Consider the following 12,133-nt stretch of genomic DNA (forward strand, 5'->3'; position numbering starts at 1 on the left):
ATTTTCGGTTAATCGATAGTTTTATAAATTCGGGGGTTTTTCCCCTTTCATGGGAATATAGCCTGAATTTCCTTCTAGAAGTTTCGATGTTGAGATCGAGGATCGATGCGCTTGTTCAGGAGCGTCGATATTTCGTCATTGACTCATTTGCGCTGAGAGCGCTTAATTTATATACTCGATTTTATGAGTGCGATATACGGGCACAACACTGGCACCGTTTTTTTCTTAGCAGCCTTATTTTCTATTTCTTTTTATAAATTTAGAAGGCCTCGAAATATATGCACCGAGTCTCATCTTACACGTATATTATCTGCTGGTATGATTCGTTAATTGTCCATAAAAATGATTGCATGAATTCTTATTCGCTTACACGAATTTATAAAGACCTTGAACGTAAAAAGCGTGCGTGTAAAAGCGCAGATTTGATCAGTAACAGTAGCCCAAAGCGCGTAGATCGTTGATAAAATGAATAAAAACAAGGGAACTTCGGAGTGTTTTGAAAGTTCGTGGGTTAGATTTCAGACCGCTTTCAGCATACTCACTACGTGAAAATAGAAGCATTGCTATTTGTACTCGAACTCCATCCTGCGTCATAGGTGGGCGATCATGTTGCAAAAAGTTGTTCGGTCGTAGAGAGCATTCGGGGAACTTTGACTGTACGTATCTAGCGTTGCATTGCGAGTCTCCATACAGTGTGGATTTCTCTATTTCTGTCTATTAGAAAGACCAATCAGAAGCATCAGCTTGACTCAAAATAATCGCCATTGCTCCAGCATCCCCACTCGGAGCTTTTCGTTTCAGCATCCGCAGCTCCAGTGCGCGATGTTTCTCGCTAAAAGCGAATGTAGATATAAGTTATGATATTTCGCAACGGTATATTCCAAGCAAAAATGTATAATGTTCACGAATATTGTCTACATATACGTGCACATATATATATCCGATGGAAGGCAATATCGTTGTCAGAAGTTCTAGCCTTCACTCCAAATAGGAACGAGAAAGAGCCATATTTCGCAGTGAATTTCTAGGCCCCATGGAACCCATTATACGTCCGTTGAAGTTGAATATATAAACGAGAAATGGACGGGTACAATACGCGGACCAACTTTTCCACTGGTATTCTCGTTAACTTTTCGCCCGGGCGAGAGCGTCCGCGAGCTCGTAGTTCGCCCTTCTGTTTCAAAATAAATTACGCGAGGATCCTCATACGACAAAGATCTCTTGTCTTGATCCACTGGCGTGTTATGCAGATATCTATATATATCAATGTGTACACCGAAATGTACTCGAGCATGTAATTCTCCTTGCCTGTGTAATTCCCGTAGCGCATCCTAAGCGAACATTCGCCGGACGGGGCGAGTTTCTACCAACTCTCGGTTGTGTCACGTATTGTTGGCTTATGCATGTACACTTTATAACGTGTACGTGTGGATGACATATGTTCTAAAACCGGCTCAAACAGTGCGCAATTGTCAGAGAATCCAATGGAAGAAGAAACAGTTTGAAAGTTCTTTTCGACACCCATCGTTAAAACATTCATTCCGTACTGGACCTCGGTCGATGAGAAAAGTAAGAAGCAATGACGAAGTAGAGTACAAACGGCATGAAAAGGGGGTGGAACGCATTTTTTATTTCTTCTTTCCTCCTCATCTTTACGCCTCGCATTCAGATGGATTTCGTTTCATTCCACAGAGGTAAATTGGTACCTCGTTTGATAGTTTCATACAGCCAGATTGTGGAGGCAGCAGGGGATAGACTTGTAGCTCTGTTTCCAAACGTCTCGACAGAAGGCGATTCAATGTTGCTATATGCGCGAAACGGGAGGAAAACGAAGGCACAGATGTTATTGCAAGGGTTAATTGCAGCAGTTACTAAAATGATCACTCCCTCTCTTACACAGTTTTTCCAATGTGTGAGTATGAGGGCTTCGTGTGACGGGGAGTAATACACGTATGAAAACATGTCGAAGGTACACGTCTCGTTAGATTGGACACGTTGACACGTAGATGCATTTGAATATATCAGAAGCACAGACCACTCCCCGAGGGAGTTTCCGTATCAGTTAACCTCGCACGAGGACCGTGTTCCATCGCGACCAGTCGGCAAGAGCCCTTAACGAGTGAACCACGAATCTCGACCAGCGCCTCATCTGGCTTTCTCTTCAGTGTTGCGTCCCCGAATAATGAAATATACAGACTGCGTGCGAGGCGGAAATAGACAGGCAGGGAGAGCGCGAGAGCTGGAGCAATATACCGCCCGAATATCTACTGACGAACAACCGCATACACGCATTCAACATCGATGTACGGATGATCATCGCATCGGAGTATTTTCCCAAATTTGATGCACCACCCACACGAGTCGAGTCTCCATTCCGGGAACACGTAGAACGACGCTCTGTGTAGGCACACACACACGCGCGCACACACTCATGTTAACGTGTGCCCGACCTTCCATGATGCGCCACACAGCGCCAGTAGGATTCTCGCGAACGTAACGCAATGCATCCGCAATCCGGGTGGTCGAGGCGTGAGGCTAGTTTTCAGAGTGTCGCTCGCTCAAAACGTGTACCACGTTCACCGTACACATGTATTTCTTGGCGCATGTATATACAGGCATATGGAGCTGTAAATATGTGCTCGTGTGGGGCTTGCCTGCATAGAGAATCACTTCGTATTTTCGCGAGAGTTTGTCTATACACGCAGCGGCGGCGGTATCAGTCCGAATGATGCACTGACGCCAGAAACCGGATGTTACAAGAGAACAGTGAACGTTTCGTGATCACGATCCTCTCTCGCCACACTCCGAACACGCCCGCGATCCTCAACGTTTGTAAAACGTTCAGTTTCAAGCGTGTAGACACGAGAGGACATTGGCGAGACAGTGTATAATGCAATCCGAATCCTCCGGATGAGAGGCGCACAGAAATCCAGAGAGCAAACTCCCCAACACAACAATATTCCATGTGGCTCGTACAAATTACAGCTTAAAACCCCGCCCGTGCAGTCGAATTTGTATTTTATTGTGATAAATGGACCACTCGACTTCTCAACTGAAGATAATAACGAAAATATTTCAATGTACACTGAGAAAAAAAGTCATTGCGGAACGACGAAATGTGATATTACGGGGTGCCAATGAAATATATATGATCATCACAAGGTTAAACATGATTAAACGAATAAAATAGTTTTGGATGAAACTGCAGATTCATTCTCTCCGAAAACATTGCAGTTAAATGAAGAAAATTCTTCCTGCAATAACATCAATTGCTATTGAATCAACAATTTTTTTTCTCAGTGTACTGCAGCATTTTTTTGTCACACTGAAACCTCGGATAAAACGTTTGTAAACTTGAACTGTATTTTTTTTTTTTTGCAATGCTTCAGTTATGACATACGAGGACGACAACCGGAAACAGCGTCACGGTGGACCGACAAGGAGTATTTAAATGAACGCGCTTTCTTCAGGACAGCCGCGGAACCAGCGTCTCTGAATATCGACCATGTCGAGGAGCGGGATGAAGGAGAATATCGATGTCGAGTCGATTTCACGAAAAATCCGACGAGAAACTCGAGAATAAATCTCACCGTGATAGGTAAGTTTCGTCGAATTTATACACTCTTCGCGTCATCCGAATACGCCATCACATTTCCAAGGCAAATTCGTATTGCTGTATTTCAATAAGTTTGAAGAACGAGAAAAACTCGGGGAAGCGTCATATTCGAGGGTGTAAGAGTGCGGTAAGGGCTCCTGACCAATTCTTGTCTCACGATGCCATCGCCTTCCTGAATAAGCGATATGCAGATTTTTTCCGTATTGGCAATCGCTCATTGAAACTGTTTATTCGCGCCCCCGTCGTATCGTATTTTTGCAGCTAAACTTCACCTCGATAAATTCTTCGTTTATGCAGAATTTTTGCTTTGAAACGATTTGTACGAAAAAGCAGTTAATCCTGACGATGACGTTTGCGGGCATATCAAAGAAACGTGGAAGCACATTTTGTTCTAGAAACTCTCCCTCTCCCTCCTGGAGGAACAGCCTGGTTTAAGAGAGCGTGAAATATCGCGAAAATAACTATCAAAACCACTCGACTTTTTCCGTATTCGTGGCGGAGAGAAACTCCTGTTATGATTTCGCTTTTTCGCATCTTTTCATCCGTACTTTAATCAACTCCATGCGTATATTCAACATAAACCTGTGTACTGAGCCAATATACGTTTTGGACAGAAGTTACCCTCTTTCTCTCTCTCTTTTTCCCTGTCTCTTTTCGCTCCTCTCTTTTTACTGCCATACTTTTGCACATGAGCCAGAGAACGAACATCGAAAGTTTGTTCGTGGCACTGGAGTCTCGTAACTGACATTTCTGCGGGAGTATAGTGTTTGCGTTTTCTAGTAGATAAATATGTCCACGGGGAGAGAGAGCCCAACGAAAGTCTGGCCCGTTAACCATCGTATTATAAACCGTGTGTACGTCCATAATACGAGCAGTAAAAAACACCTTCTTATTTTAACGAATGTTTACACGAATGAATATTTCCGTAAGCTCTGTCAAAGATCGATGGTTTAAAAGAGCCATGAAAGGCTTCCTGGGAGTGACCGTCAAGTTTTATGACTCGATTGTAATTATATTTGCACAATTACTTTCCGTTTCGTAAATTTAACTTCGTGTTTTGGGACGACCGACGCTTCTTTTCATTTAACGACACAATATTATTGCTGAATGACGCGAAAAGTCAAGGGTCTTATTCTTTTCGCCGTAGTTATTTTTTACGCCCGTCTCCGTATGCTCTTATTCGTATTTATTGCCACGTAAAAGTGTTTCACAGCGAGGCAGGCTCGTGTAAAAAGAGAGACTCAAATCTAAAAGGCAAAGAGCAGCATACTCCATTTTACTGGGTAGTTTTGTACGTATGAACGATTACGTAGGGGCGCACGTTGAATGACTTTTCCAGGTGAAAATGCTATATTATCTAGCGGAGGATCAAATACCTTTATACTCGTGAGTCGGCTGCATATATCGTCTCGTCTCTCGATGAAACGCGAGAGATAAACGAAAATAGTGTAACAGTCAAAAGTACAGGGCAAATAAAGCTTCAGAACGTACTTCTATGTACTTCTGTATGCATTTTATGATGATAGAATTTCAAACGCTGAGCCCATAAACGTGCTCTCACCCGCCCTATATTTTTCTTGCCCTCAAGGCACGCCGTAATTATCATTACTCGACCCACGAGAGAGAGAGAGAGAGAGAGGAAGAGAGAAAACGCTTTGCAAACATGCCTGTACCTTTTCCAACAAATTTCAATCTATACTGCAATTTTGCATTCACTTTTTCGTTCACCAACACACGGGCCTAGATGAGAACACAAAAAACCCGTGTGTACGAACGGGATAAAGCTTTGTCCCGATTCGAAAATTCATGCACCGAACGTCGAGACTTTCATTTACGAATTTTACAAATTTCTTTATCACCCTGATAAAATCGTTACTTATTCGAGACTCCCGAGAAATGAACAACGAAAGAGAGAAAGAAACAACTCATTATAGAAGAGAGAAAAACAAATTTTTAGCGCGAAACAGGCGAATAGGAAGAAACAGATCTTTTTTGCTCCTCTCTTCATACGTCGATTTTTCTCACGCCAACAGTCACTTCTTTTGAGTTTCATCGATGCGTGTACCGAACCATTGAAGAGGAACCACTTGCCTCGGAGTGGGGGTTCAAGATGCGAGATTTCGCAACCGCAAAGTAGAGAGATGCTTCTTTTCGGTTTTATACTTTGAGACGAAAAGAAGAGCGAGAGTTTCACTGAGCATTGCGATATCGCACATATTCTCACCACGAGTGAAATGCTCTCTTTCAACCCCGGGCACGATCTCTTTTGCGCCAAAGCTCGTACGCACTCCAAACTATTCGTACGTGGATGACTCTCGTACAAGCTCGAAAGAACTGCTCCTTCTCGATTGAGATGCTGAATATATAACCCCAGAAGAAAAACAACTCTCACATATTCTACGTTTCTAACAGATCGGAAAATCTTTCCGTCACAAAATGAAAAAACAATAAAACCAAAAATAAAGAATTCCCTGAAAACACGAGATCCTTGAAATCGCAACAGTCCCAACGTTCCGATGATTTCGAGACTCCCGCCTCTTTTCATTGTGATAGAAACGTTCGACGAGTTGGTGCAAATGAAAGTCGAGCTTGCGAAACCCTGTAACCGGCAAAAGATAAAGAATCCTTGAGCTGAATCGTCGGAGATGAAAGTGAAAAAATATCGACGAGATGTGGATGAAAGAGTACCGAATACACTCTCCGCACCCTATAGTGGATTATCTTCTACTTTTGTCTCTGCCAAAGAAACAGGAGATTCCATTCTCCTTTTGATCCGACAACCTTAATACCGACGATATAAATGAGTATCAATTAATTATATCCTTTTCCTCCACGTTTTTCTATATAAAACGTCCTTGAGCTTTCCACATTGAGAGAGAGAGAGAGAGAGAGAGAGAGAGAGAGTAATTGAATTGCTCAGTATCAACGTGCTCGATGTACTGTGACATTTATCGCTTTTGTGCTGCAACTATAACGTCTACGAAACATCTTGGATATAGACATTCAATTTCTAGAATGCAGAAACGATTTAATTATACATTTCAGACGAGCAGACAAGAATCCTTGATTATTTTCGTGCAAATATATATATCTGAACTGTTTAATTAAACGAAATGATATGCCGATTCTACCCCCACCACGAGGAACCGTTTCACTCAGAGATAATAAAGTCTCGACAAGCCTCGGGCCGCCATAGACAGGAGAGCTGTGAATGTGCTCGTCTCGAGCAGACTCTCTCAAGACTCTTGATACAACGAAGATTTCAGTAACTTTGAATTCACACATGATTCCGAGTGAAAGATTTATTCGTTGGCTAGAAACTACGATTAAATACGAACACATAGAGTGAAACGCCAAAACCTCGATGACAGCTCGTGCTTTCTAAAAGGGAGAGAAAAATTAATTAACTTCAGTTACCGATGAGCTCTCTCTCTCTCTCTCTCTCTCTCTCTCTCTCTCTCTCTCTCGGACAAACTGAATCGCTCCCTTACGATTCCACATCGATAACCTTTAAATACACACTTTTCAGCATCTCGGGGGTTATCACGTTCGATTTTACGAAGGTGTCAGGTGTGCGTGTCTGTCGGCCTATTATGCAAAACACGGATAATTCTCCAGACGAAAAGGAGTTGGCAGGTTGCAGGCGCCAGGGTACGGTCACGGAGGCAATTCGATCATTTCCATCCTGTACATCGGCCTCCTGTTTTTTTGCCTGCTAGTTTTGCGCAGCTTTACAGCCAGGCTGGCTCGAGCGTCTTATTAAAAGTGTCTGTGTGTACCGGCGCTGCTCTCTGCACATTTACGAATAGAAATATCACGTGAACTTGTGCACGTGTATAATGTACTTGCCGATTGAAGCCAACGGGGCATGTGGTGCATAAAACCGCATAGTAGCCCCGACGAAGCATGGTCTGTCATTAGAAGTTGGCTGCTCTGGGGGCTTCAGTCATTCTCAGTGTTACAGGCAGAACATATATGCACAGGTAAAAACTATTTCAACAGTCTCGTGAGTATGCATCGCCTCAGAAGTGAAACAAAGGCTGATTGGCAAAGCCATAAATCACAATGTCTCTCGCGAGAGCATGGATAGCACGCGCGCATCGAGCACATGGTGCACGTAAATATATATATATATATAAAGTCCAATGAAAGCAGAGACCGGTATTGAGAACATCCCCTTTGCACCAATGCCAGTTCAAATCGGAGTCTCCTTTGTGAAGGCGTAACTCACCCCTTTCTCTTCTGGCCTCATATCAATGTCTGCAAGCCTCCCTCGCACGCTCAGGTGAGCGCACGAGAGCTCCAAACGAGAATATCCCTCTCGCGTTTTCGCGTAGGACTGAATAAGGGAGAGAAAGAGGGAGATGGAATCCTGACCTATCTCCCCACCCTCCTTCAATACTCCTCTCATTTTCTCACTGCTTTTACCGAACCGACGTACAGGTGTTCGTGGTTTAACGTTCGCACCGCGCCGAGAGAGCTCCGACACGTGATTTCATACACACGAGCACCATCCCCTTTTACTTTATCACAGCATATATCCAAGAAATTACGTGGCGTTATAGACGTCCGACTCGTGTCAAGAAACGTCCTCCCAACCTTCCCTTCTTTCCCGACTCTCGCCTTTACTCCAGCCCTTTACACGTCGTACCGACGAAACTCCTCGCCACGACGTGGCACGCTTATCCACGTCGTCGTGTCAGACATTCATGATTCTTGGCTGTCTCACCAATCTCCCTCATATTTTCAATGGAAATATACGAGACGTCCTTCACTGTTTGTGGTATGTTGAACGATTTCGCGGCGTACTATATATACGTATACAGATTAATAATTGATGCTAACGCACGCCCGATGAATATTAAGCTGGTGTACTAAATTTGGATGGATGCGAGACGGATATCAGGAATAATATGCTCCCCGCACATCCGCTGAGGGATGAACGCAGGAGAACGAATTTCTTTTACACTCCATCTTTCGCGGGTGATGAATAAGTCCCCCCGGTATCGATAATAGTTTAAACGAAAATATGATTGATTGATCGATTGATTGACATCTGACAGGCTTCCGTCGGAATGAAATCGCGCTTACAAAGAATTTACAGAAGTTTGTGGTACTGCGGCTGCAAGCTTGAACGAAGATCCTTTCAATTCATTTTTCAAGGGCTCTTACACTAACCTCATTCATCGAAAATTATTAATAATATACAACAGCGTTTATCTCGCATGGATTCACTACGAAATTGGAATTATAAATGACTTTTGTCTTTATTGTATTCGCTTTATGTTTTCCCATCGTGCATTCGCGGTGGAATCAGCCTCATCGAAACGTCCAACATTCCTGAATAACTTTGCTTTCGATTGTTACAGTACCTCCAAGCAAACCGAACATCGTGAACGAACTCGGCGATACGGTTACTAAAGTCGCTGGCCCTTTCGAGGAAAACGGCAGCATGAAACTCACCTGCCTCGTTTCCGGAGGTTCGTATATACCACGAATACTTTTATTAATTATTCTCGAGTATTAATATTCATTTCGATAAACGATCGTTTGTTTGAATAAAAAAAAAAAAAAAAAAAACATAGCAGATGCGAGATTACGATGCGATCTGGAAGAGACCGGGGCAAAATGAATCGAGATTCGGGCATGACAAATCAACTTTGCTTTTAAGGGGGGTCCTGCTTTGGAAAGTCAAAAAAATCGATTTTTTTCGGGAATGCTTTAAGGATAGACGGAAATAACTCTGCATAGCGAACTTTTCGGTATAGTTTTAGGGACATTTCAAAAGTACGAAAACATTTTTTTCATGTGAGAAATACTTATTTGTACATTGTTGATGCTCAAAGTCTGATTGTCGAAATTTCTCAGCTATGCGCAATATGGAGATCTTAATTATTGTCTGAAACGAAAATTCCAATTTTTTTTTCCATTTTCATGTATTTTCGATCCACGTGAACCTATAAAAACCAGAAAAAATTACGAAATTCTATATATTTTTAGCGAGTTTGAAAAAAAAACGCTTCTAAAGATGAAGAATATTACTTCAACGTGCTGTATTCCCCCAAAACAATCGATTTTTTTTACTTTTTAAAGCAGGAGCCCCCCTTAAACGCTTAAGAATGACGAAGATTTCATTTCAATATTTTGAATAGGATCATATTCCAGCTATGTAACGAAAAATTATGGAAGTTTGATTTTTTTCTTGTGCTTCAGCAGAACCCTGTATGGGATTGTAAACAAAAACTTTTCTCGCAATTATTGATCGATTTTCGAGGATTGACAATCACGTAAAAAACGTTTCTAAAGGCGAAATAATTACACTATTTTTTCTCCTCACATCGCCTCGTGGTTTACAGTTTCTCAATCCCTTCATATGGCCCAAAGTCTCATTTTGGCTCTCTTATATAATAGCACGAACGAACGTAAGTTAGAACTTTCTATTAAACAGCGGAGGCTGGCGATAATTTTTTTCTCTCTCGTGTTAAACATTCAAGGCTTTAGTTGATGTATTTGAAAACTTTTGCCAATTTAGGGATGCACAATCTACAATATAAACACGAACAAATGAAACAACGAACTTCCAAAATGGACGATGGTGGCGTTCCACTTTAGATATATTGAACAATTAAGCGGAAGATATTTCGTTATACAAATGATCGTTGCAACGCCGAATAGTTTTGCCAGGGTAACGACTCTTCGAGAATTTTCCACTTCGAATAATTATTCGTTTGCTCTGTCGAGCTAAAAGCCAAACGAATGTAGCACCAACACCAGTACGATTTTGTCAAACGCCTGTTTTTAAATATAGTTTATATGCAAATGTAACGCGTAACACATATTATTATAAAATATTGGTTAAAAGCTTCGCACTAATTTCATTCCCGGGTGGGAGCCGACTCTCCTCGAGGCTCACGCCCCGAGTTTGCAATGTTTTCGCGAAACCAGTCTCGCTTACTTCATTACAGTTTAACTGTCGTGGCTCTAATGCACTCGCAAAACAGCCAGTAATAACGATAATAAATTCATGTTTATTGCCTCGCATGCCTTTCCGACAAAATTCATGTGTATCCCCGAATTCGTGACCCTCTTGTTCAGCTGTTCACTCGCCTGGTGTCGGAAGGGCGACGGGAGATGCTCCCTCCGCCCCGAAACATTTTCGACCCTCAACCATGTGCTGCTGTGAACGCTGCCTATGCTTCGCGTTAATGACTATTTACATGGGATATTCTATGGATGATTAGACGATTTTCGACCGTTCTTCAAGCTTTTCCACGATCTGTTGAACCACCTATTTCGACCTTCGAATATAGCTTTTCAATGATTAAGATCCTCAGAATATTCAGTGGGAATAATTGTCTCTCGATTCGACGTCGGATTTCGTCGAAAAATCAAAGAGTTTTTCTCAAGTCGCTCGATGAGTTTGCTTCCGCAATTCCCTTCATCGTACAAGAGCCAGAGATAAAATATTTGAAAATGTAAGACCACTTCCTTCGACCTTACCAATCGAAATCGACTAATTCACGGATGAGATGAAAAATTGTCGTATATTCGATGAGCATTTTTTTCAAAATTCTTTTTCAAAAGCACGCGGATTCAGCTCCGTGGTGTTTTTTCCTCGGTTTTTTCACTTTTATCCCTGCAGTGCTTTCCACACTGGATTTTGAGACAAAAGTAATTTCGAGTTTCGTTTTTAGAAAATTTTCAAAGTTTTATCATTGAAAAGTTATCAACGTTTCTTTCGATTAAGAAAAACTGCAATTTCCCAACAAATATTTCGTTTCAGGAGCAAAAAGTTTCATTCCGGTATTCGGACTCGCCGAATGTTTTCCTAGATTTTTTCCAAAATTTCTCCGTACCGTTATTTTCCATTGATATAGCCTATTCCGTTTGGTTTTTGTCCGGGATTTTTCGTTGCGATAGAAAACTTACAGGATATCGAATGCTCCGGGCAACGGCTGGCTGTATAAAAAACTGATTTTTTTCTATCCTCAAATCGAAGTGAATTCGAGAGCCATCTAAAAATCAAGAGCCAAAAAATGGCCCACTTCCAGGATAATATCCGATGCATGAATGCACAGCGGTGAAAAGGTTGACGACGTGACCTCACCGATGAAAAATAACGAGGTCGACTGCTTCGCGACCGACCACCATCAGATCTCTGTACTTGTATATATATTCCTACACTCGTGCATGCTGTATAGGGCGGTCGACACACGCTGGGCATCCAGTTCCCCCGCGAATTACCGACACGCAAGTACCATTATGAATTATGAATTAACGCGTACCAACTACACGAGACGAGGGCGAGGAGGGAAGGGTGAACTAGAAGCCGATGGCCTCGTGGAGCGTAAGACAAGGGCCTCGCTTCATCTGCACGCACACTCGTGCGTGCATGTGCGCGTATTTTTACGTGTATATTTTAACAGATGGCCTTGTCTTTTTCAGGTCAGACATTCTCTAAAACTTGGTAATATTTTGCGATAATAAATATGCAGATATAATTCCATGTATTGACTG

At 42.2% G+C, this 12,133-nt stretch overlaps 1 protein-coding gene across 8 annotated transcripts in view; it reads left to right on the forward strand.

Moving 5' to 3' along the window:
• Window positions 1-12,133, forward strand: part of LOC122408999 (synaptogenesis protein syg-2-like) — a 225,695-nt gene that overhangs the window by 172,736 nt on the left and 40,826 nt on the right. For all 8 annotated transcript variants that reach the window (XM_043416165.1, XM_043416164.1, XM_043416168.1 and 5 more), the window contains 2 exons: window positions 3,390-3,598; window positions 8,986-9,096. In XM_043416165.1, coding sequence (XP_043272100.1) covers window positions 3,390-3,598; window positions 8,986-9,096 — 320 coding nt within the window. The remainder of the gene's footprint in view (window positions 1-3,389; window positions 3,599-8,985; window positions 9,097-12,133) is intronic.

The sequence above is a fragment of the Venturia canescens genome, chromosome 4 (assembly GCF_019457755.1).
Source record: "Venturia canescens isolate UGA chromosome 4, ASM1945775v1, whole genome shotgun sequence".
Taxonomy (NCBI): Eukaryota; Metazoa; Arthropoda; class Insecta; order Hymenoptera; family Ichneumonidae; genus Venturia; species Venturia canescens.